The 26,678-nt window shown below is 44.6% G+C and overlaps 1 protein-coding gene across 1 annotated transcript in view; it reads right to left on the bottom strand.

The window, feature by feature from the left end:
* PARP1 (poly(ADP-ribose) polymerase 1) overlaps positions 1-23,721 on the bottom strand; it is a 36,031-nt gene extending 12,310 nt beyond the window's left edge. Inside the window, exons 1-15 of the mRNA XM_033144655.1 lie at positions 23,507-23,721; positions 17,362-17,524; positions 16,417-16,532; positions 15,150-15,364; positions 12,178-12,274; positions 10,664-10,780; positions 8,409-8,585; positions 6,091-6,232; positions 4,946-5,086; positions 4,000-4,242; positions 3,710-3,778; positions 3,207-3,339; positions 1,604-1,799; positions 511-639; positions 76-159 (exon numbers count right to left, since the gene is read on the bottom strand). Of these exons, the coding sequence (XP_033000546.1) occupies positions 76-159; positions 511-639; positions 1,604-1,799; positions 3,207-3,339; positions 3,710-3,778; positions 4,000-4,242; positions 4,946-5,086; positions 6,091-6,232; positions 8,409-8,585; positions 10,664-10,780; positions 12,178-12,274; positions 15,150-15,364; positions 16,417-16,532; positions 17,362-17,524; positions 23,507-23,626 (2,142 nt within the window). The 5' untranslated portion in view covers positions 23,627-23,721. The remainder of the gene's footprint in view (positions 1-75; positions 160-510; positions 640-1,603; positions 1,800-3,206; positions 3,340-3,709; positions 3,779-3,999; positions 4,243-4,945; positions 5,087-6,090; positions 6,233-8,408; positions 8,586-10,663; positions 10,781-12,177; positions 12,275-15,149; positions 15,365-16,416; positions 16,533-17,361; positions 17,525-23,506) is intronic.
* Positions 23,722-26,678: the final 2,957 nt, after the last annotated feature.

Below are 26,678 nucleotides of genomic sequence, written 5' to 3'. Positions count from 1 at the left end.
TTTGGGAGGGGAGAAGCGCTAAGAATTCAAGAGTTCCCTCAACCGTTCCAAAGGTGCCTTTTATTTCATCCTCACCTGATGCACCTCATTAAGGATGGTGTATGCACTCTGGATCTGCCTCTTGCTTAGCTTCCCCAAAGGCATCTTCTGAAGGTCAATCTGGCAATGAGATAAATGGAAGGAATTGTGAAAACTATCAGAGATTGCTTATTGAAAAGCTCAGTGTCCTGAAGTAGAATGTTCCATGAAGAGGACAGATAAACTTTTTGTTTTTATGTGTCGGTGTTACCTGTTTAAAGGTCTGTTGAAGAGCATCGCACTCTGAAGATGCCACAAGTGCTGTTTCACCTCAGTTTCATGTGGGGGACTTTCTCATTATTGAGTGCCGCCACCACTGAGTACTGAACCCCATGGGAAAACAGCTAGTGTTAAGAACGCACTGCTGACATTATCACACGGTGAACAAAGGGGAGAGCGACAAAGGGGATTAAGCCAAGGATGCTTAGTAACCTCAAATTCCACCATGGCTTTCTTCATGCTTTCCACATCAAAGATCATCTTGATAAGGTCCTGGACTGCCTTAGGAAGCTTGGATTTGGTTCCTGCACTCACAGTCAGCTTCTTCACTGCTTCTTCATCCTAAGGAAAGACCAACAATATCTGTCTACACATGCAGAGATTCTGAAGCAAAAATGGATTCTGATTAAATATTCCAAGTTGAAGATGTTCATGCAGTTTTCTAGTGATCTTATAGCTCAGGCATTCTCTCTCCCCCCCTCCCAAGCATTTAAACCAAAATCTTAACACGGTGTGTTTTGAATCCACTGGTTCAATTGATTTTTTTTTCTCTGTAAAAGAAATAAGATTGATTTCCAGTTGCGTCCAATTAATTTCCCAAAATTCAGGGATTCCTTTTTATAAAAAAACCCATAATTTTATTAATCTAGATTTCCAAGATAGCCTACAAAAGATAACCATAAAACGAATCAAAAACAATCAAAAACAAAAGCAGTTATCGTAGCTACAGTAAAAATACAAAATACAAAAAGCAGTAGATATAAAATCTGTTAAAATCCCGGGCAACCTCTGCCCACCCCCGCCCCCCAATGCTTGGGAAATTCAAGTACTAGTACATTTGCATATTATTATTATTATTGCTGTTGTCTTAATTTCTTGTCTGTTTGTGTATAGCAAAATCATTGATATTTGCAGGTGTCATATATTTTAAAGCTGTATTTCTATAGTATGGAATTAACAATAGGTCAACAACAGTGAATGTTGCAAGCCTTCATGGTTGCCAAGAGACTTCTACTTCCAGCCTGGAAGGATAAATACCCCGTCCATTATACAGCTGTCTGAGGACCTCACTGCCCTTGCAACATCTGAAGCTTTTTTTAAAAAAATAAAAATAAATTGTGTGTGGGTACCCATTTCAACAATTGGGGGGGGGCTTATATCAATTAATATATTTAATTTTAGATGGAAGTTCACACACACACATCTGTTGTTTGAACTTCTCCCAAATAATCTTAAGTATTTCCTGCTTGCATGATCTTTGATACAGCTGTGATTTTCTCTTTTTAAACAGGGTCACCCAAGTTACCTGCCCATAGTCTATTTCCAGAGGATAGAATTTTTTGGGATATTTAGTGAAATTCTTCGAATGCCACGAGTTGCCCGTCTTTTCTTCATACAGATTCAGGAAGTGCTCAATGGCTTCTTCTTTCGATGGCATCTGCTCTAGCTTGTTGCTTCCAATGACTGTGCCAACACGGCCCCAAGAGCGGAATACCCAGTATCTAAATTCAAAGGGAAAGGGGAGAAATTGGCAGGTGGAATCAATCTAGCTGGTTTTCTCCATATATTGCTAGACCACAACTCCCATCATCTCTTAACATCCTGGCTGGGGCAGAGATATTTCCAGTATAAGAATTTCTTCAGAACTCAAACAGCACACTTTGAACTGTACGCAGCTTTTGATCGAGTGCAGCAACAAAGGCAGATGCTGAACAAAGGAAGGGACAATCTAATCTTGATTGATAGGTTTGCTTGATGTCACTCAAGACAGATAAGATTGTCTACAAAGGGGTTTGAAGGTAAGGAAACTAAACAGTTTTTTCTGGTGCAGAAAATAAAGTCTGACATTTCCAGAAAAGTCGAAAGTAACAAATTAAAAAAGGACAGTGACTATTTCCCCTTGCTGCTGGGATTTAACGTTTAGTTGAATCAGGATTCTGACTCTCAATTTTGTTTTACACTTGCTCTTTCCACCCCAACTGATGAAGGCCCGAAAAGTAGGATAGGAACACTTTAATCAATCAATTCACAACCGCAGCAATAGGGGGTCCTCCTGACTTTGCTGTGCCAGTTTAAAACCAACAGTAAGACAAAAACCTATTTAAATTAAACTTCAAACATAAATGGCATAGACTGTAACTCTTGCGTTTGCATTCAAGTCCATGAGAGTTTATACCATAAAATAACTCTGTTACATCTTCAAAGGAGACACAGACATGACTAAGGGTGCTGCCCTATGCAAGTATCAGCAGAGAGAGCCACCTAGTTCAATAGGATCTACTCCAAGGTAATAATAATAATAATAATATAACAAATTTTTATTTATACCCCGCCCTTCCCAGCCAAAAACTGGGCTCAGGGCGGCTAACACTAATTAAAATCACAGCAAAAACAAAAACACAATCAATTTAAATAACAGATTAAAATACAAATTTAAAACTTTAATATTAAAACTGCAGTTTCATTTTCAAATAACCCACCAATAAAAGAATGAAGCATAAATATCAAACAGAAACCAACCCAAAGGCCAGGTGGAACAGCTCCGTCTTGCAGGCCCTGCGGAAAGATGCCAAATCCCACAGGGCCCTGGTCTCTTGTGATAGACTGTTCCACCAAGTCGGGGCCACTACTGAGAAGGCCCTGGCCCTAGTTGAGGCCAACCTAGCATCTTTGTTGCTCGGGACCTCCAAAACATTATTATTTGAGGACCTTAAGGTCCTACACGGGACATACCAGGAGAGGCAGTCCCTTAGGTGTATAGAGAACTTAAGAACCCCCCTGCTGGATCAGACCAAGGGTCTATCTTTTGTGCAAGTCTCACAAAAAATGATTCAAACAGAGGAGCCAAGCAGGAGAAAAATTTGCAGCACACTTGCTATTTGGGAAGGGAGTAAGAAAGAAAAGCATACCTGATTTCTCGGTCATCTTCCAACAGCTGAAGCTTGTAATACGAATTCGTTCCTTTAACAATATCTACCAGCCCAAGAGTGGCACTGAAGATTTTGCCACCTTTTTCAAAGACGTGGGCAGAATCTTCCAAGCCTATAAAAAAGGCAGTCAGCCAGGGACAGGGGGGAACGCATCTTACCCTTATCCAAATTATTGTTTTAACCTGAACACAAGACACACAGCATAGAGATGCTGAAATATATCCCCCCTCCCTTTCCCTGAAGCACACAGAGAGACATTTCCAAGGGGCTTCTCAACACGTGGAATTTATTTGCTTATGGTGCTCTACAACCTGTCCCCAACCCGTAAAAGGACAGAGTGCCTGCACCCTTTTAGAAGTTGTGAAGAGGGAATTTCAGCTAACTATGCAAACTGCACTTGCCAAAATACCCTCTTCTGGACAACTATTCAAGGTGTCACCTTTTGCTTCTGGCAACCCTAAAGTAGATGTTGAAATGGTCACCTGAATCAGGATCCACAGCAGCACCTCCTTTAACTGTCAGCTTCATCTTCTTTTCCGCTTTGCTCGTTCCTGGATCAGGGGAGGGAGAGATGCAGTATTAAGTTGTATTTTATAGTGTTGTAAATTCCAACTCCAAAATTCTGTGATTCTAAGTCTTCCCTCCACTAATCGCCTCCTTTATTTCAGGAGTGAACCCCCAAACTTGCCGCTAGGAGGAGGTCTACCCTGAATGTAACAAATGCCAAGAACAACAATAGTAAAAAAAAAAGGGAGTCCCGTGGGTTTTTCACCTTGCTCTTCCTTGATCTTCCCGGTACTTTTTGTGTTCGACTGTCCGCTGGATTTTCCTCCCACGGGAACCACTTTGTGCTCCTGCTTAACTTCAGCACCCCAGGGTGAAAGAGCATGAAGCGAAAGCAGCTCCTGAAAACCCTTGCTGGAGGACTGCACATCCTGGAGAAATTCCTCGGAGACAACGCGCACCTGGGCCTCCTTCACTTCTTCCATTTTCTTGTTCATTTTCTCAACTTCCTCTGGAAAAGGGAAGCAGAGCACACCGTGTCACTGTTCTTGCGATTTTCTTGCGCATGCAGGTTATTTTAATTTAACTTACGAACCACTTCCCACGAAACATCCCGAAACGATTACCAACAAAGACACTGATAGCGCACAACAACCATAAAACATATAGAAACCAATTTCAAACCCAACACAGATACTGATTCTCTGCTCAAGAGGCTTGTTGAAAAAGGGTGGACATCACTAGGCACCAAAAAGACAATAAGAGAAGCTGCTTGTCTGATATGTAATAGGAGGGCGTTCCAAAGGGTAGGTGGCACCACAATAACCTCCCAATGGCTGCACTAGGGCTAGAAGTTATCTGGTTTTCAACGTGATATATCACCAGCTTAACGCTGTGATATACTGATATATCACAATGTCTGAAATAAGGATTATAGAGGCATTGGCTGGCTTCACGGTTTTCCTGGCACTGTGATTTTTGCACACAATGCACCACACACACCGTGACTCGCGATATTATTTGCAGGTCAAAATTTATGAAACCGTTATCACGATAGGGGCTTCAAACTGGCTTCAGACAATATATTGATCTATCGCCCAGTCCTAGCCTGCACTGTACTTCTTCTTCTCATATTAACTAGCTGCCTCATCTAACTTCACACTTTTCTCCTACTGGGAGTCTTCTTAACACCACCCATTAAGAGCATTACTCACTTTGTGAGCTGATACACAGGTCAGCTTTGTTCACAGTAGCCGTCACCTTTCCCCCAAGTTCCTCAACGACAGACTTGATTTCATCCTTGTTCTTCGACAGTTTTCCAACGATCAAAATCTTCATGCTGCTTAATGGTTTACCTGGCAGTTCAAAGGTAAACACAGACTGTGTGATGTACAGAAGAAACACAGGAGACACCAAAAACTCTGAACGTATTGAGGGGGGGGGAACCCATTAAGGTTACCCAAATTTTAAGAAAATGTGTATGAATTACTTAATTTATAGATCCAGTTACAGGTAGGTAGCCGTGTTTGTCTGCCAATCAAAACAAAATATAAAATCAAAAATCCTTCCAGTAGCACCTTAGAGACCAACTAAGTTTGTTCTTGGTATGAAAGTTCATACCAAGAACAAACTTAGTTGGTCTCTAAGGTGTTACTGGAATGATTTTTTGATGTTATATTTTGTTTTAATTTATAGAGTTTATTATACCACTTAAGTTACATGAAGGTTAAGTTCTTAATAACCACCAAGACTTTGCCTGGCATTGCCTACAAGCCTTAAAACTTGTATTTGCATCATGCAGGCTAACCTCCCCCCCCCCCAGACTAAAGCCTTCCATATGTTTTGGATTACAACTCCCATCATCCTTTACCATTGGCTGTGATCGCTGTGGCTGATGGAAGTTGTAGTCTAGAATGTGAAGGGCACCAGAGTTGGGGAAGAGTGTCATAAGTTGTTAGTTCAGAGCTTCCCAAACTGTGTGTTCACGACATGTTAAAAGAGTGTCTGCTGCAGTCTGTAGGTGTGTCACATGAACGCTCCCTGCGCTCCTCCTGAGGCTGGAAAAAGGGCTTAGTTTAACCTCCAGTTTGCTGGAAGAACTGAATTACTGTGTCGCGAAACGATGCGTGTCTCAAAAGTGTGTCACTGACATGAAAAGTTTGGAAAGCTCTCTGTTAGTTGATATTAGGGGGCTTATTATGCTCCAGTTAGCCAGCAGGTGGCAGCAAGAGGACAGAAAAAGGCCATTTCTGCCCTGTGCTTTCCTCACCCCTTTCAGCCAATTCTGCAAACATTTTGGAACGTTTCCTTCATCAAACCAGTTTCTCTTTAGTATGAACAATGACTGCAGGTCATTTACCTGCTGGTGCAGCTGAGTTCTCTGTAATATGGGTAGAAACTGCTGGAGGAGGAGCTGAGTTTGCAGAGGCAGCCTCTGGAGGGAACGCTCTATCCTGCTTCTTAAATTTGAATTTCTTTAGATAAGCAATTTCCCGGAACTCCTGCATTTTGGGTAAGCAAAGTTAACACACGTGAGAAAGTCCCACAGGGCACTACAATGATCACAATCAACTTACTGGTAATTCAGAGAATAATATTTGCTGTTGTAAAGATTCCTCTGCACTACTAGAGGCCTGCTTCTCTCCAAAAATATAATTCACCCTGGACTTAGAGCCACACACAATTTATTTCAAGGGCAAGCAAATTCATTTTGCTTAGAATTCTCCTCTGCATTCTGAACTCAGTGGAGGGGCGGGGGAGGTGTTGCTGGGAATCTAGGCCGCATGCCCATTACCCATCCCAGACAGGGCTCTAACCATTTCTGCTTAATAAAAACAAAAACTCCCGCATTTGTAATGGCAGCGAAGCTCAGCAGGCTGATTTACTGCAAGCTTACTCTTTGTGAGTCGAGGCCCCGCTCCCCGCTTTGTGATGAAATAAGACACATGGACACAAGTATTTTAGGTTAATGGGCTAAAAAATACCACAACTTTATTGGTTACAGAATCTGAGTGGCATTGGCTTAGGCCATGGGTAGGCGAACTAAGGCCTGGGGGCCGGATCCGATCCAATCGCCTTCTCAATCCGGCCCACGGACGGTCTGGGAATCAGCGTGTTTTTACATGAGGGACAGTGGACCAGCCCCCTGCTGAAAGTTTGCTGACCCCTGGGTTAGGCACTGGATCTGAACAGACTATACTTGACTCCTGCCCACTCTGCAGGGAGTCACACGAGGGTTAACAACCTGTAGGGGGAAGCTTATTGATGCTGATCAACTGCAAGTTTTCCCCTAGAGTCACCAGAGGGTCGTGCCATGCCCTAGTCACCACCTGGGCATCGGACAGGAACCACGACCGCTGGATTTAACGGAATACCCTTCAAAGGGAGGGGTAGGTGATGTCCACAACCTCCCCTCCGACACACAACGCATTTCCAATGCCTATCCGCCAAACCTTACAAAGCTGTGACGATTTACTACAAGATAGGTGAAAAACCAAGTGGCTGGAGCCAATCTGCCAAGTGGGAAAAATTCCTACCAGGCCCCTTGGGCAACCAAGGCGACCAACCGAGGTCCATAGCAAGGACAGGTGCTGAGGCAAAGCCTAAAGGGAGGGAGGGTGGGTGATCCAAGGAAGCCAGGAACAAGGAGGAGGAGGAGCTCGTAGGGCCCGTGGCTGTTTTAAATGGCTAAACCACGCCTACCAGAACGCCGGATTGGCTGGCTGGAGTGCGTGATGCAGGCCCAGGACTCCAATGGCACAGGGGCCCTGGCCACACACCCCCCCTGAGGACGTGGGAAGCGATTCCTGCTCATAACACCTACCCTCTGGGAAGAGGAGAGGCTTTCTTACAATAAAGCACTGGAACTGATTGTGCCAGAGTTTTTGACGTCCTCCTTTGGCATCCCTGCCTCGAACCACTCGAGTGCACAGGCTCCCCTCGTTACCTGCGGTTCAGAACAGGGGGCAAAGTATTCCTGCATCCCAGGCAATCTGTGCCCATCACTTAGATGCATTTGACCAAGGGACAGCAACCATTTTCAGCCGTGGGCCAGTCCACTGTCCCTCAGACCATGTGGTGGGCAGGACTATATTTTGGGGGGGGAAATATGCCCCACAAATAACCAAGAGATTCATTTTAAATAAAAGCACACAATCTAAAGTAAAGGTAACTTTACCTTTACTTTAGATGCATTTTAAGTAAAAGATGCATTTTAAATAAAAGCACACAATCTACCCATGTAAAAACACGCTGATTCCCAGACCGTCCACAGGCCAGATTGAGAAGGTGATTGGGCCGCATCCGGCCCCCAGGCCTTAGGTTGCCTACCCCTGCATTTGACCAACCCTGGGGCCAATCAAAGCAAGCCTGGCTCTGCCAACCGTGGGGGAAAAATACTCTTGGAGCTGGAGGGATGGAAAAACGAGAGGAGTAGCTGCCTCCTCCTTTCTGTCCTATCCACCAAGGCGATTGCTGAAAATGGAGCAAGGCAGCTGTGTGTGGGACAGAGCCAGTCCAATTTCTCCAGGTTCAGCTCAAACCTATTTTCTTCAGAATGATGGGGAGGGAGGCAGGGGAAGGGATTACGGTACTGAGCAGCCCAGGGAGACTGTGTTTGTGTGTGTAGCTATTATTATAAATAAAAATATGCAGTTAAAAACACGATGCACTGCCTACCTTTGGCGTTATCCATTCTTTCCTTTTGGGTGTCTGTGTCTTGGCAACACACTTGGTCCAAGCGGTGATGTCCCCTGTACAGTAGTAAGCGTCGCTCTTGAACACAAACTGCCCTTTGCACTCCTCGCAGGGCAGCAGAGCCCCAAAGGCCATCCCATCTGCAACACGGTCCAAGATCTAAAAAAAAAAAGCAGTGAAAAGGCAAGAAAAAAAGAAAAAGGAAAGAGGAAGCATTTATTGCACCATACTCATCTGAGTCACAGGTCACCAACTCAGGACCTCATTCTGCAGCAAGATGGCCTGCAGCTATACGTCTTTCCAAGTTTGGGACTCAAGAGGCCGAAGACGTCAATGGTATTCAGGATTGTACTTTGCTTTCCTGAAAGGAAGTTGCTGGGTCTGAAAGGCCACAGTTTGGGAAGACGATCTGCTGCAGGTGAGAAACCTGAAAGCCTTCATCGGTGTCGAGGATGGGGAACCTGGGGCTCTTTCAATACTGTTAAGACTCCAATCCCCATCAGTCCCAGTCAGCATAGCCAGGAGTCGGGTAGGATGGGAGGTGCAGTTTAGCAGTATCTGGAGGGCCAAACGTTCCTCATTCCCAATCTAGAACCGCACACAGCCTCTCAGTGGGCATGTTGGGAGAAGCATGGAAACCACGCCTACAATTTAGGAGGGAAGAAATCAGGCACAGTGGTACCTCTGGTTACGTACTTAATTCGTTCCGGAGGTCCGTTCTTAACCTGAAACTGTTCTTAACCTGAAGCACCACTTTAACTAATGGGACCTCCCGCTGCCAATGCGCCGCCAGAGCACGATTTCTGTTCTTACCCTGAAGCAAAGTTCTCAACCTGAAGCGTTATTTCTGGGTTAGCGGAGTTCTTAACCTGAAGCGTATGTAACCCGAGGTATCACTGCATTGCCGATGCTAAGGCTGCAACACGTCTGCCCCCCCCCCACATGGCTCTTAGCATATCTCTTAGAATATTTTTATGACAGCAAGTTGTGTTTTTAATATTGTGTTTTATTAGTGTAATCTGCCCTGGGACTTTAGGGTGAAGGGCAGGTAATCAATAAATAGTAATGATAATAATAATTGTGGAATGCTCGCCTCAGGGAGGCTCATTCTGTGCCTTTATTACATATCTTTAGGCGCTAGGCAAATACGTTTCTCTGTAACCAGAGCTTTGGCTGATTAAACTTTCTTTGGCTTCTAAAATGTTTGTGGGAGGTGGGTTATTGGGTGTTTTTTTATTATCACCATGTATTTTGTGTTTTATTTTTCTCCTTCCAATAAAGTACAGCAGAAAAGTTGTCCAAATATAAAGTCAACTTATTAAACCTCACCATAATTTCATAATTATCTGTCTATGTATTTCTAACAGTACCAAACCAGTAATTTTTGATATAAGTGTAAAAACTACTCTGAAAATTTATTATTCCAAAAATGAAACTTTCCTCTGGCTGTAAATATTAACGTTACACCAGCAAAAATGCATCTTTCCTTAAAAAAAATGATTTAAATCAAATCCACCCTGGAACTGTCCTGTGATTTTTGAATGAAAGGCAGTATGCAATGTTAATAAATGATGATGATGATAATGAACAAGCATAATGATCATCTGGTGTATTCTATTTGCTCTTTATTTTGAAACTGACAACAGGACAGGCAGGAGCTTGAACCAGTGGTTGGAAATTGTAATGAAGCAGTTTTTGGCTAAACATTAAAATAAAATTCCTAATGGCACAAGCTGTTCAGCAGTGGAACAGACTGCCTCAGGAGGTGGTGGGCTCTCCTTTGCTGGAGATATTTAAGCAGAGGCTGGACGGTCATGTCAGGGACAGTGTGGCCGAATCCTACATGGCAGGCCTTGGACTGAGCTGTGGGCTAGACGTGGTGACCTCCTAGCTATCTTCCAGCTCTACAAATGTTTCCAGCCATCCAGAGATCACGCAATCACAAGAGCATTTTCAATTTTTCCACCCTCAGAAGAAGAATCAAGTACTGAATATCTCCTCTCTCAATTTTATCTTGTGAACTCTCCCGAGATCTTCAGGTGAAGGGCAACAAAATTAACACTTCCCTTCATGCGGACGCAAACCACATTCTTCTTGAACCTATTAAGAGTAGGGCTTTCCCTCCATAAACATTTCACTTTGTCAACATTTACCTAAATGTAATTAACATGCAAGGAGTGTTAATATAGAGCACACAAGTAGTCAAAATGTCATCTACAGAACAGCATCCAACTCACAGCGGATTCCCCAGAAGGAATGTCCTGCTTGTTGGCTATCAGGAGCTCTTTCAGGTCGTTGGTGGAACAAGCTTTCTTCAACTCGTCTTTGATGTTCCAAATCAATTCCGTCTGTTCCTGTAGAAGAGAACAGTACAGTAAAAAAAGAGATTTATTTCTTTATGCAACTATTAAAGTGCAGTACAGTGGTACCTCGGGTTACAAACGCTTCGGGTTACGAACACTTTGGGTTACAAACTCCACTAACCCGGAAGTAGTACCTCGGGTTGAGAACTTCGCCCCAGGATGAGAACGGAAATCGTGCGCCGGCAGCGGGAGGCCCCATTAGCGAAAGCGTGCCTCAGCTTAAGAATGGTTTTGCGTTAAGAACGGACCTCTGGAACGAATTAAGTTCGTAACCTGAGGTACCACTGTACATGGCAAGGAACATTGCAGATGATTATGTTAAGGTAAAATGCTATCTTCCATATCAGGACTGGGCAATCTAAGGTTGAAGGGCTGCATAGATTAATTTTATGTGGACAGTGAGGTGGAGAAAATGTAGGTGGAGCAGAAGGGGTTGCATACTGAGAAAAAGGGGGTGCCCCATGTTGGAAGTGCAACAGCAGGGATCATTCAGTTTGTATCCTAACGGTTAATTCTGTTGTTAGCAAGTCAGCTAACAAAGGAGTGGAGGTTTGGGCTGGGCGATATCAGCTTTTCAACATTGCAGTATATCGCCAGCCAAACATTACAGTCTGGCGATATACTGCGATGTTGAAAAAACAAGCCGCATTGGCCTCAGCTTGTGAGGCGCGAGGGGAAATAGCAGCAGCTCTCACCGTGGGAGCTGAGGCGGTTTCACCCCAGTGCCTAGCGGACTGGGACAAGGCAGCTTCTTTGTACAGCTCATCTGTGGCGCAGGAGGGCTCCCCATCCCCAGCAGAGCCATGCCTGATGCTTCCCCCCCACTTGTGGGGAACCTCAGCTGAGCGGTTTAAAGAGGCAGAGGGAGGAACAAGCTGTATCGGCTCCTCACCGATGCAGCTTTTTTCTCCCTCTGCCAGAGTGGGATGGCGGTTTCACTCAGCGATATATCGCTGGTGAAACCACCACCGCTACTGAGTCTCCTGGTTTGTTTCGCTCCAAATTATGATGTGCAGCCAATGTTTGTTTTTGGCTTACTGATTGTGATCTGCTTGCAGCAAATCTTGCATATATGCTTGGATTCCAAACTGCTCTGGGATGGAGGTAATGCAGAAAGGACAATCTCTACCAGGCTTCCTCAAACTCGGCCCTCCAGATGTTTTGAGACTACAATTCCCATCATCCCTGACCACTGGTCCTGCTAGCTAGGGATCATGGGAGTTTTAGGCCAAAAACATCTGGAGGGCCTGGAGTTTGAGGAAGCCTGATCTCTACTTTTATTTCATATGTCCACACTGCTTTTGAATTCCCCCACAGAAGGTAGTTTAAGAGTGTTTAGTCAGTGAGAAGCAAATTAAGAAACAAAGAGAAGTCACTGAGAAACAAACCTTTAGCAACTTCTCCTGTTTAGACTGTTTTTCTTTCTCCTTTTTTGGTTTCTTTTTTGAGATCACGTCGGCATCCACCTCATCTCCTTTTCTCTTCCTGGAGGAGAAAGAAAACTCACGTTAGTAGTTACTCTAAGTTATCCCATCAGTTCCATTTACTAGTTCTTGGGCAGCACCAGTTTATGATGGACACAGTTTATTTGGCACAGGCTTTCCCCTTCCTTTCTTTTCAGCTTTTACAAGTATCTGTGAGAACTGTTTCAAGTATCCCCCTCATCAAAACGCAAATCATGCAACTGAAAAGTGCCCAGAAATGGTTTAACACCTTTGAGATACATTGAGCTAAATGCAAAAATTGGTTAAATGTTGATAACTGAAAACACCACACAAGATCACAGAAACATAGAACTGTAGAGAATTTCCTCTTCTCTTTATTCCTGTGCTGCGGGCCCTCCCTTTCCTACTTTGAGCTTAGAAATTGGTCAAGTGCTTGGGACTTCTGTCTCCAGTCCCAGATTGCAGTTCTGAAACACCTCGCAACCAGCTTTCTGCGCAAAGAAAGCCCATCTTACCTACCCCTTCCTCAAAGCATTAGCTCAGGCATAGGCAACCTTCGGCTCTCCAGATGTTTTGGCCTACAACTCCCATGATCCCTAGCTAACAGGACCAGTGGTCAGGGATGATGGGAATTGTAGTCCGAAACATCTGGAGAGCCGAAGGTTGCCTATGCCTGCATTAGCTGAATGGCCATTTGAAAGGTATATTTCTCCTCAGCTATCTTGATGCTCTACAGCAGAGATGGGGGAACTGCAGCATTCCAGATGCTGTTGGACTCCCTCTCCCATCAGGCCCAGCCAAGGTGGTCAATTAGCAGGGATGATGGGAGTTATAGTCTAACCGCATCTGGAGAGTCATAGGTTCGCCACTTAATACCAACGGCACTAAGACTGCAGCCTCTTTCCCACTGCTAAAATCAAAGAAAGCATTTCCCTCGATCATTTTCACCACACTCTTGCTAAATGGGCAAAAGGTCATGAGGTCTCCTAGCCCTACCTGGAGATAATGGGAATGAACAGGGGACCTTCTGCATGCAAAGCAGATGCCCTATGACTCAACCTTTGGCCCCTTCCCCAAGGAATGAAAAGGAAGTGACTGAACTGTGCCACAATGCCTTGTTCAGTCTTTGGGTGCAAAGGTCTGCCTATTAAATGAGAAAGCTTCTTGAAAGTCTCTAGCCATTTTTGAAGACCTGGATATGTCTCTGCTGCATGTGAACTTTTTACATGGCTGCCATGTACAGAAACCAAGAATCTAAGTGATTTCAAACTAGCAATGCAATGACAAATGAAGCTGCTTTCAGCACTAACACCAAGCTAAGTTATTTTCCAGTGATTCTAGCACCGTTCGGTGCTTCTGTAGTAACCTGGCAAGCAAATGCAAATATTTCATTATGGAAGAGGTGCAGGAAGATTAATGAAAAGTTATCTCCTTTGAAAATGGAAGCAAAAGCCCCCCCCCCCCGCTTCCTCCCGGGAGCATTTGCATAGGCAAAGCCTCCATGATCAGGCTCAGATGCTAGAGCAAATCATTTATCCAGCTTCAGTTTCCTATGCTGCCCGGGGTGTGAGGCAAAGCAGCAGCCTCAAAATAGACTGACACGGGAAGAAAGCATGCAAATCTGATCCCTTGGCAGCAAGCAACAGCTGACGAGTGTAAACATGGCATAGAAGCGACTTTCCTAAGAGGGGCTGGGTGCTTTGTCTGGCTCACAATACCATCCAAGTGTTGAAGTAAGGCTTGTGTGTGTGTGTGTGTGTGTGTGAGCTGCAGAGGCCTGAACACCCTCAGCTAGAAGTTGGGCATTTAAGAGTTTGTCCACACTTCTACTTATCCCGTGCCTAGAAAGCATGGATGTGAGTGGTTTTCTGCTTGCCTCATGCTTTCCAGGCATGAGTCCGAGAGGTCTTCTGTTTGCCCCACAGCTTTCCCTGGAAAACCCAACTCTTCAACACTGAATCAGAGCAAATGGGAAAAAACCCCAGTTGACATTTGCTCCGCTTCCGTGGCAGAGATCGGGTTTCCCCAGGGGAAAGAGAGGGACAGAAGGAAATCTGGATTATCCCCGAGTGCTATGTTTCTCAAACTTGGATCCTCAGCTGGACAACAACTCCCATCAACACCAGTTAGCAGCACCAGTGGTCAGGGATGATGGGATTTGCAGTCCAACAATGCTGGGGACCCAGGTTTGAGAAACACTGGTCCCACATTGTGCGAATCTATCTTTCATTTGCAGGCGCTCCCACTGAACCAAACGACTGCTAAGGGCTTCAGACAAGCAACCATTGCAGCTTAGTCAAGACACCTTACTCCCTGTGCCATTAGGGCAGAGGAAGAAGAAGAAAAGTTTGGATTTGATATCCCACTTTATCACTACCCGAAGAAGTCTCAAAGCGGCTAACATTCTCCTTTCCCTTCCTTCCCCACAACAAACACTCTGTGAGGTGAGTGAGGCTGAGAGACTTCAGAGAAGTGTGACTAGCCCAAGGTCACCCAGCAGCTGCATGTGGAGGAGTGGGGAAGCGAACCCGGTTCACCAGATTATGAGTCTACTGCTCTTAACCACTACACCACACTGGCTCCAGCCTGTTATCTGCAACTATGAAGTGCCACCTTGCTGATGAGCAGCCCAGCAGGACCAGGTAACTCCATGAACCAAGAAGGTGAAATCACAGGACTTCAGCCTGAGCAACTTGTCTCGCAAGGAAGGTTAAGTTGCTGCAGACTACCCAAGCCCCCTGCCCGAGCTAACTGAACTAGTCTCATGGCAGCTCTCTGAACATCCTCTCTCCGGGGAGTGGAAAACTGAAGAAAGACCTTTTAAAGTTTCTGGCATTACTGTGCCTGACTCACAATTGCCTGAGCTACTGCTGCGTCAACAGAAACCCTGCCTTCTTTTGGCATACTCAACATACCCTTCATTCTTGACTGCAGGCAGCTGCTTTTTCAGAGTCTCTTTATCTTCAGCATTCAGGAGCCCAAAGCCTAACAGCTGAGAGGCACTAAAAGAGGCAAGAAACCCCAGATCTGCTCTGCGGCTGACGAAACAGGCTGGGTGGTACCAGTTGTCTATCATCCCCAACTGGGGCTTTTCAGGATGCACCATTTTCTTTGAAATCCTGATTTGACCCTGCAGGAGAGAGTGGGAGAAGGAGGGCAGATTAAATAAATGAGTGAAACCATGCTACTGTCTGTGTTACTGGCTTCACGTAAGCCAAACTATGACTTGCTGTGAAGCAAGCAAGCATGCTGGAACCCGCTTCATCCTCCCCCAGTCCTGATACTGCCACACTGGGGACTCAGCTATACAGCTGCAAATAAAATAGTTTAAGTGTGTTGTAAAGTGCAATATACAAATGTGACACTAGATGTCAACAGTGAGCTATGGAAAATTCAATGTATATTTCCCTCCCCCCATCAAAACTTTGTTTAAAACAGCATTTTCACAGCGTTTTTTTATGTGTGTGTAGATTCCATCTAGTGCTAGTTTGTCTTGCTCGAAACAAACCATGAGCTGCAAAAATGGCCAGGGTGTTCTCTACCAGCACCAGCATGCTTGCACGTTCACAGTAAGCCACAGTTCATCTTACCGTTATGTGCAAAAAGGCCAGAGAATTTTTATACACAAATTCAAATTCTTATACCAAACACGTGAGCTCTACAAGATTGTAAAAGGTTGCATGAGTTATTGACAGAAGGTTGAGGCAAAATATGTATCTTAAAAGACAATAATGAAGCATTTTGAAGAGAGAAATCTCATTAATTTCCCATTGATTAAATTAATCAGTGCTTCTAATTCGTGCAGAAAGGTCCACAATTATAGGTTATGCTCTGAAAGGAGGCAATTTTTGCCAATTACCCCTTTAGCCCCCAGCCACATTATTCTAGAGAATTTCTCAACCCTCCACAGTACAGGAAGATTGGAACCTGCCTGCTTTATATAGAGTAAGATCATTAGTCCATCCAGCTCAGTAATGCCTACACTGACTGGCAGCATCTCTTCATGGTTACAGATTTGGGACATTCCCAGCTTTACCTGGAGATGCCGGGACTGAACTTGTGACCTTCTGCATGCAAAGCAGATGCTCAGAGACCGAGCTATGGCCCTTCCCGAAAAGGATTTATACATTACGAGTGCTATAACTCATATTAGAGAGACACAGAATTGCACACCTATTTTACCTTTTCGATCTTCTGATTACAGCCTTTGCAGGTACTTCTGTTGGACTTTGCATATTCTGCGGCAAAATCGTTTAAACTTTTATCACTTTTGCCACCACCCTCTTGGTCACCTTTGCCTGGAAAACAAACAATATATATACATTTATTTATTAGATAAATGTCCAGCATTTCCCTTCATGGACCTCTGGGTAGTGTGTTGAAGATTCATTCCCCGTGTGCAGTCATGGGATTGCTGTCTATCACATGACAGTGTGTCTTTTGATTCCACAGGAATGGGATATGGCGTAGACAGGATGTTTGTCTTACTGTGTTCCCTGAAGTGGGACTATTGTCCTTTGTTCTTTCTCTTTGCTGTGTGATGCTAGAGAGAGAGGGAGCCAGGATGAAGAGCTCTGTGTGCATTTATATGTAAATAAAGTAATTAGCCAACATGCTGAGTTGCTGAGTTCTGTCACGCAACTGCGCAAACCTCTGCAGATCAATATGTGTGCTGATGCCAGAAGACATCAGTCGCTGTGGTGTTTGGGCTGAGGAATGCTTATGAAGCTCCCGAACGATCGTCCAGGAGGGAGGGAACATGCCAGTCTCTGCCAAGGTTCTACTTGTGAGTAGGACGTTTCCTGACATAGTGAACATGGGTCTAACCCTGGAGCCCCATTTGGTAGTCAATCCCCATTTGCATGGGGGATAAAGAAGATTCCAGGTGGTGAGAGCAAAAACCATTTCCTCCAGTCCTCAAGCTGAAAACTTGCAAATGTCCATGGCAACTACATGGGAGGCTGAGTCTTATTTACAGCCTGTCTCCTTGCATCCAGGACACCTTCCACACATCTGGGGCAACAACTAGCACACAAGCCTGGGAACCCAATAGCCCAAAGCTGCTTGATATCTAGGCTCATACAGCAAGCGGGTATCTCTTTCGAGAGTCACTAAACATTTGCCTACCTGCTCCGGCGCCGCCACTTTCTATGGACTTCTTAATTTTCTCCTGATCTTCCCAACGCAGTTCCGAGAAGCCGACCACGTCGGTGTGGGACACCAGTCGAGCCCGCTTCCAGAAACAGGAGAAGTGGTGCCACTGGGGTACTTTGCCATCAAACATGGGGGACTAAGAAGAAAAGAATGGTAAGAATAAGAAAAGGAGAGGAAAAAACTCAAATATGAACATGTTTGTTGTGTGTGTGTGTGTGTGTAGGAACCCAACGTAATTCTGGCCCAGCTTATAATGTATTTATAACCTCACCTCCTCCCAGAGCATCACTCCTCCATCCTTCATTATTTTACCAAAGCACTGCAGAGGCTGTTTAGTTACTATCCTGGCCACATTCAGGCCACAGCTACACCGTAAAACAGTATTATGCCACTTTAAACAGCCATGGCATGCCCCCAAAGAACCCCAGGAACTGTAGTCTGTTAAGGGTGTTGAGAGTTGTTAGGAGACCCCCCTCCCATTCCGCTCACAGAACTACATTTCCCAGAGTTCCCTAGGAAGAGGGACTGATTGTTAAACCACTCCAGGAATTCTTAATTTAAACTCAGTTTTAGTTTTATTGCAGCGAGTCCCCTTCTACGCTACTTAAGAGGCTACAGTAATTATGTGGTATAAAAACGGTCAAAATAAATATTGAATTAAATTAAACATCCTCCACAATTCAATCTTACTTTTAGGTCTGGGAACAGGTAGGTAAAAGGTGGCAGTAAGAGGTTAATGCGTTTCAGGGTATTCAAAAATGGCATAGGCTTGGGAGATGGGTGCAGACATGTTGAAGCTCTCAGGTATCAAGAACACAGATGAGAGCAGAGTAACTGGAGTCAGAAATATGCTGTGCGTGACCAGAATAAGTTTAAAACCAAAAAAAGAAGCCTGAAGCCCTATGAAATATCCTATCTTCTATTGACGCTCTTGAAATGCTTCACACAGGAATGTAATCTCATTTAGCTGATAAATGACTCCCGACAGCAGACGTTAGGGTTTTTTCATGAAGCGCCTGAAGTGTTGTGAACGGCAGAGCAGAACGTAGCATAACCTCCCATCATTATTACCAGGTAATCCTAAACGCTCAGAAAGCTGAAACGTGAGCAGCAGCCTCTTCAGAACAACGTTAAGTGTCCTCAGGTAAAGGCTCACAAAGGAAGCAGCACCTCTCGTGCTTCAAGGCCCTACTCCAATGCAACAAGGTTGAGCTGAAACTGACACCCCACTCAATACCATTCTCATGCAAACTCACTCAGGGCCCCAGAAATTGTAATAGGTGGTTGGGGGAGACCCAACTGTCAGTCACCAAATGTCACAGGACAATCTCAAAGACATACCGTCAGTCCCAATCTGCTGAACAGTATTTTCTGAAAGCGGAGCCCTCCAACTCTTATAGTGGATGTTTTCCTGACCTAACCTATTACTCACTAATGGCTAATGAACTTGGCAAAGAAAATGCTGTCCATCTCTCACAAAAGCAACCAAGCCCCTGCTGATAACACCAAAAGTCTCTTAAAAGGGAGGGGTGGGGAATGTGCAACCAAGTCATTTAATACAACCATTGTAAAATACTTCTAATTACAATCTACTGCAGTTATAGGGTTGCAAGATTGCAGTCTAGAAAGAAGTGGGGCAAGAGAATCCAAAATTATCTCCTCCTGAACTGAGATCCAACATATGCTCTCACTGGAGGAAGATGGACGATGCAGTTTTTGCCAATGCCCCTTCCTGCTGCTGCCCCAGGGCCACCTCCCACATTATTATCTAGAGCATGGGTAGGCAAACTAAGGTCCGGGGGCCGAATCCGGCCCAATTACCTGCTAAATCTGGCCCGTGGATGGTCTGGGAATCAGCATATTTTTACATGAGTAGAATGTGTCCTTTTATTTAAAATGCATCTCTGGGTTATTTGTGGGGCATAGGAATTCATTAATATATATATTTTCAAAATACAGTCCACCCCCCCCCCACAAGGTCTGAGGGACAGTGGACCAGCTCCCTGCTGAAAAAGTTTGCTGACCCCTGTTCTAGAAAGCCCACAACCTTCTGGAATAACTACACAGGGACTGGAAGGAGGAACTGGACCAAAGAACTCAAAACACTTCCACTTCCTCAGTGAGAGCACTGTGTGAGTGGAATTCTGCTCATGGGAATTTTGGATTCAACCCTGTATCCTCACTGATTTTTCTGCTCTGGAAACCCAGACCTGCCTCGCAACCTCTGCACACTGCAGAGGATTCTAGGTCATATTCTAGGTCTTAGAATTTAAGGCAAATATATTCAGATCATGGTAATATAAAGGGTACAGCAGATGAAAAAGTATTCCTCTCCCTAACTTTTCCTCCTCCTCCTCCTCCTCCTCCTCCTATTTTGAAGGAGCTGAAAGAGACCTTCTGCAAATCCTTTGAAAAAGCTCTCACTCAGCCTCAGTAATCACTTAACAAGCAACAAAGCTGTGCACTTTGCACTATATTAGCTGCAGAAGGCCATCTTATTTAAACAACTGAATGTTTTTCACTGGCTGCCTACTTGCTTCCCAGTACTGTACAACTGAAGTTGCTGCTTTTGATGTTAATATCCTTAATATCACACACCCCTTAATATCACACACTGGTCCAGGAGTTCCCACTTCCTTCCTCTCCAGTCCCTGACTTAATGTTATGTTCAAACCATGTTTTATGACTTGTCTTGCTCCATGCAAACCACAATATGAAGCTATGTTTTCTTCTTGGCCTCTGATTGTTTGCAATGCTGTGTGAGTGCAGCCTCTTGGTCTATCGTCTTACTGGAGGTGCTGCGGCGTAACTTTTCCATCCATGGCAGTGCTTCACTTCCTCCAAACAAAAGCAAGGAACTAGATGTGTGAGAACAAAATCCATTTAATACAAATGTCCTGCTGACTAGGGCATCAGTTACTCACAAGAGGGATCCGAAGTATCTGTGATGGGGTTACGCTCCCCCCTAAAGGGCAAAGTTCTTGGTTTGCGGTGCTCCTTGAACCTGGTGTTGGATACTCAGGAGAGTTCCATGGCCGAGTTGGGATTCAAACCATTGTCTCTCAGGTTTTAGTCAAACACTCTAACCACTGCACATCAGGCCATTTTTTAAAAGAAGGCAGTTTAATAATCATACTCTGTTAACTAGCATGAGTTCTGGAACATTCCCCCCAACACTGATGTAGTCAATGTAAAAGGGAAAAATGTAAAATGAGCTAGGGATTTCTGGGAGACAGTGAGCAGTTGTCAAGCATATGTTCCTCACTAGAGGAGCAGAACACATCAAAATACTGGTAATAGAAGAAGAAGAAGAAGAAGAAGAAGAAGAAGAAGAGGAGGAGGAGGAGGAGGAGTTTGGATTTGATATCCCGCTTTATCACTACCCGAAGGAGTCTCAAAGCGGCTAACATTCTCCTTTCCCTTCCTCCCCCACAACAAACACTGTGAGGTGAGTGGGGCTGAGAGACTTCAAAGAAGTGTGACTAGCCCAAGGTCACCCAGCAGCTGCATGTGGAGGAGCGGAGACGTGAACCTGGTTCACCAGATTACGAGTCTACCACTCTTAACCACTACACCACACTGGCTTTTGGGATTACAAAATTTACAATAACTTGTTGGGCCCAAGCGCTTGTGCAGAGTGCAAAGTAATTATTCAAGGAATTAATAAACAATAATTATTTTAAAATTCTGAATACTATAAAAGTCTTTCAGGATTATCCAGCATATGCTAATTTAATTTCTATCATTTTCCAAATGTTTATACAGTGCTCTATATGTTGACAGAGGTCTCTGAACCTTCCAAGAGAAATGCTTTCCATGTCCGATTTATGAATACAGTAATTGTAGCCACTAAATTCATAGCAGAAGACAATCTTTGAACGTTTGAGTGGAGTAAGCAATCTTTTGAGTGGAGTAAGCAATCTGAAACCAAGAGATCTCTATCTGGATGCTTTTCCAGTTGGGAAAGGCTTGTGAGCAGACCTGTCTTTCTGCTGGAGAAAATTCACTTGTTTGCCTTTGATCTATGCCTGCCTGTTCACTTGAATTATTTGGTTTACTAGGCATTATCTTAATAGACTTGTTTCCAAGATAGTTATTCCTGAATGACCTAAATCTTTTGTTACCCACAGTAGCATGTGAGCAATATGACTCTATTTTTAGCTACAACTTTGTCTTTTAACAGAAGTCTGAGTCATTGCCACTCAGGTATGCCTTCACACCTTTCTTTCAGTTCTTGTTGTGTAATCTCAGCTGTCAAATTGGCTTGATCAGGCTTTGAAACACTGATTTAATATGATGATAATCCAGAGCCTCCTTGGGCCAAAAAGCCATGTCCTCTTAAATTGCAAGCTCAGCCTATAATTCCAGAGCAGAGGGGAAACTCCTGTCATGCCCCCAGACTGGAAAACTCATGTTTGTACTCAGACATTAAAACACAAGATTCCCAATTTGTCTGTAACAGAAAACTGATTCAAGAAACCTCAGAAGTACTGAACTGTGGCATATGAAAGTAGGGAGAGGGAAAGGGAAAGAGCGGGCACAAAGCTGGCAAATATTTTCTCAGGCTTCATACACTGAACCATGCTTAAGTAATTGTAATATTAGTTTTATACCATTGCAATGAGATGTGTCCACACATTACATTCAGTGAGTATGCAACCCGTGAATACACCAGTAGTTGTAGTCTGTTTATCTGTGTACACAGTACTTGCTGTACAAATCAACAAGTGTACATGTTCACACAAATATTTGTGCATTGGTGGAGACAGTTTGTACCTGCATTTAATGCAGATTGTCTATGGTCTACTCATATTATACAAGTTTTTTCATCGTATATCTTTGACCACTGCTGTTACAACATTTCAGAATTTAAAACTAAGCTGGTGTATATGCAAATTCATGATATTTTGTTATGCGTTATTGATTGATTTCTATGGAAGTAAACTGGCCATCAATTAGGGGAAGGGGGTTGCTAGTATTAAACACTACACACAGAACCTCTGCCAAAACTCTAAACTTAATGCCCTGGGGTTCTTTGGAAGGTCATAATACAAATTTAATGAATACTTGCAAAACAAGAAAAATAGTACCCACAGAGATCTGATGAAAGCGACAACAAAGTATTGCCCAAGACAGGTCAAACTTTGCATAAAAAGCACAATTAAGTCTCCAGTCCTCATGCTTCTGGAGTACAGCTTGAAAACGTGTGACTGCAGCATGTGACTGGGGGACTGGCACCTGATTAAATGTGCACCCTAAACCTAAACCAAGTCCCCCAGAGTTTAAATGGAGTTACTTTCTCCCTATTTAAACCACAGTATTTGTATAGCACATCAAGGTAGCAATTCTCTCTTTGCCCATTTACCTGGGAGTAACATGGTGCTTCTTTCTCTCAGAAGCATGCCTAAAAGCCTGCACTGCAAGTCAACTTTCCTAATCGCCGCCAACCCAAGCGAGATCTTCAAGAGTGGCAACCAAGTTCTGATTTTGCACTTGGCGATCGGCTAGCTACAAAAACTGACACCGGCCACTCCAGGGCATCTTTCTTCGCCGTGACCAATCCAACCCCTTTAACCATCCGGACGAGACCGAGGGAGGAGCTCGCGGATGAGCAAGCCATGGCGCAATCCTATGCCTCGTGTTACTTTATTTTTATACAGCTGCCTTCAGGTAAACGTAGCCCAGGGCGGTTCACCACGTTTTATCCAGAGGCCGCCCCACTCCCCTGAGTTCCTCGGGGCTTACTCTCGGGTAAGTGTGCTTAGGATTGCAGCCTAAACCTAGACCTGCACCTCGAGCTGCTCCGAGGCAGCGGGAGGAAGAAAGAGAACGGGGAAAGCCCCTTCCCACTGCAAAGAGCGAGCCCGTGCTAGAGGGCGGCTTCTCCTCCGAAACCCGCATGCGGCACATGGCCGGGCTGATCGGACCCCGGAAGGCTGCTGCTCCTTCTGGCTGTTGCCAGAAACAAAGGGCGGCGGCGGCGGCGGCGGCGGCGTCAGCCCCAGAGCAACCCTGGAGGCGCACCTACAAAGGCACCTGCGCCTCTGCAAGCAACGTGGCGCGGCTGGGCTGCACGGAGCCCGTGGCGGCTGGTCGGGCGGGTGGGGAGGCGGACTACCTGCACCATGATGGCCAGGCGGAGCGAGTCCTTGGCGATGTTGTCGCCGCATTTCTTGCAAGAAGCCCGGCCGCTCTTGGCGTACTCGGCCCAGTACATCTTCTCTGCAGGCTCCGCCATAGCTGCACCAGCAACCCCGACCGAAATCAGCTCGGGCTGAGGAGGAGGAGGAGGAGGAGAAGAGGAGGCAGCGGCAGCAGCGGCGCCAAAAAACCAGCCGGATGGCTTCTTACACAGCCAGGCTCCCGCCCCTCCGAGCCGAGCGCAGAGCGATCGAGCCGCGCCCTGTCCAAGCCTTCTTCCTTTCGGCGATCGATTAGCCGCGCCGCGCCCAGGAGTCCTAGGTCTCGAGAGCGACCCCCACAAACTCTCCAGGGAGGATGACGAGGAATCGTCGCGCTCGGCTGGCGGAGCCGAGAGGGAAAGGACGCTACTAGGTCCGGCGGTCACGTGGTCGGCGTGGGCGTTCTATGGGGTTGCCCTCGGCGTTTAAGGGCGTTCTCGCGTCTCCCCCTCTGTGTCTCTTAGAATGGGTGGCGGCACGTGCTTGTTCCCTTTTCGGTAGGAAATCCTTTGTGGAGTAGCTGTGCCGTCACTTAGCAGCATTCCATCCGGAAGGGCTTCTAAATTCAGGCTGTTGTCGTACGCGCGCATGTCCCTGGGAGTAAGAACCCATTGGGGTCTACTTCTGAGTAAACAGGCATAGGGTTTCAAGTTACTTTCAGGTTGTGTAGAGCAGAGGGAAGGCAAGCTTTTTTGAGGGGGGTGGTGGTGTTTGTGTGGTGTGATACAAGTCTTTTGCTGTTACCAAGAAATCTTCCACCGTCAATCCGGGATTAAGTAACTTTGTTAAGAGCAACGTTTCTCCCCTTCAGATTTTTCTAGATTCGCCAAGCTTCCCCTGAAAATCATTTTCCTCAGGGCATTCACATGTTATAAATAATGGTTTGCTGCAAAAAGATCCTCGTGCATGAGTGGATGGTATTTCTGCTTAGCTGGAGTTAGCATTATTTTTATTACTTTTAATTGATTTTTACAAAAGTTCTCTTTTTATAATATTTTTATTAATTTTCACAATAAACAATCATGACATTAAAAAAGAAATAAAAAAGACTAAAACAATTTAAACAACTGTACACTCTTAATATTAAATCCATATTTTGGGATTCCTTTGAATCCCCTGAATTCCCTCTCCTCCCTCCCCTGGTTACATATGCTTCCCTTTCCTCCCTCCTCAGGTTACATATGCTTGTATTTTCATTTATGCATGTCAACCAAGAATCTTTATCTCTAATTACCTCATAATTTAAACATTGTCCATAGGGTTACAAGTGTTTTTAAAATCCAGCTAATGTATTGACTTCTTACATTGCTTTTGTATATATGCAATAAACATTTCCCATTCTTTTTTATATTTGTTGTCATCTTGATTTCTAAGTTTTTCAGTTAGTTTAGCCATTTCCCCATATTCCATTAACTTAATTTGCCAATCTTCCTTAGTTGGGACTTCTTTCCAGTGCTGGGCTAGCAGTATTCACGTGGCCGTTGTTGCATATATAAACAAAGTTTTATACTCTTTAGGTAGATCAGCTCCTGTAATTCCTAATAGAAAAGCTGCTTGTTTCTTAACAAACATTTTTCAATTCATTATATATCATTTCCCATTTTTTAAATAACCTTACATTGCCACCACATATGATATGTATGCTTTATGATTTTTACGAAACCTCTTGATGCATTCCATTGGCCTTGCTCGACTACAACTCCCATCGTCCCTAACTATTGTCCCTGCTGAATGGAACCAATAGGAGTGGAGTCCAACAGCAACTAGAGGGTTACAGGTCTACTACTGTATAGAACTGCCCTTGATTTAGGACCAACTTCAGAGAACTTCATGCAGAGACCTACAGAATTGTTCTCCCACACCATTAGGCAAAAGACAGCAGCTTTCAGTGCTAATGTCAGGCTACTGGTTTTTGTATGTACACACACGTACACTGGGAAGCAACCAAAATTGAGACAATGGAGTGCACCTCCGGGGGTGAAGTCAGCGTGTTGCATTAGTACCACCAAAGTAACCTCCCTAGGGCACAAATCTGGGCAGTGTGTATGGAGGTCTTGGGCTGCCCAGACAACAAGACCCACCTCTCAGCCTTGCTGATGTAGTAAAAAAGGAAAGCAGAACAATATGTTTGGCAGCAGCTTGACTGCTGGAGTTGCTGGGAGGAAGCATACAAGGTGCCACCCAACCATCTTGGGGACTCTACTCCAGATTTGTGTAGGCTTTACTTCTTGGCCTCTTGAAGGGGTAGTGTGAGGTACCAGAAGTTAAGGATCAGAGTTCCTTCTAGATGGGCTACCTTCCCAGGTTGATAAGCACCACCTGCTTTTCACTTGAAGCATGTGCAGAAACCACCTTCTTGACCTTGGGACCCACTGTTAGTCTCATCCACTCCTTTGGTCCCCACCATGTAGGCTACTCAGTTCTCACCTGTGGCTCCTAGAACCTGTTGGCATGCAGCAGCAGTCACAGCCTGACAATGGCTTCAGCCGGCCGGCTAAACTAGTTGAGGGTAGCCGATGGGTCTCAAACCTTTGGTGAGTTAGTGACTTCCCCTGCATGCTTTTGGATAATATAATTGTTATAGCACCAAATTATTATATGTATTTATTCAGGAAATAGATGGATTAGGAAATTGGAAACTTGCTTTACAATCACCTTGATTTAAACCAGTCTGCTGAGGACCTGATCTAAAATGCATTTCTTACGAGAAATGGAAAAAAGGCAAAGCATGCAAAGCAGCTTGAAATTACACATTCTCACTCAGTGAAAAGCTTCAGTTCCCAAAGGTGCTTGAACTGATAAGGTGAACTAAATTCAGCAGACGCACGCTGCCCTATTTATAAAGATATGTCATCGAGAGATAACCGGCAGATGAGTTTTCATGATCCACCTGTTAATTCAGGTAGGAACTGTAATGGACTCTGAACTGAGGTTTTATGGATAGAGAAGTATTTAGTTTGTTATTAAACTATGTAATGAATATTATGAATAGGGAAATGCATTAGCGGATTTGTTTGTGAAGGTAATTGTGTATTAATGCAAATATTATAATGTACTACAAATAACAGTAACAGCCTGCCACCAGTATACAGGTTATAGGATTTTGGT

Source organism: Lacerta agilis, chromosome 3 (genome assembly GCF_009819535.1).
Source record: "Lacerta agilis isolate rLacAgi1 chromosome 3, rLacAgi1.pri, whole genome shotgun sequence".
NCBI lineage: Eukaryota > Metazoa > Chordata > Lepidosauria > Squamata > Lacertidae > Lacerta > Lacerta agilis.
Note: the sequence above shows the minus strand (reverse complement) of the source record. Positions and strands in the feature narration are given on the sequence as shown.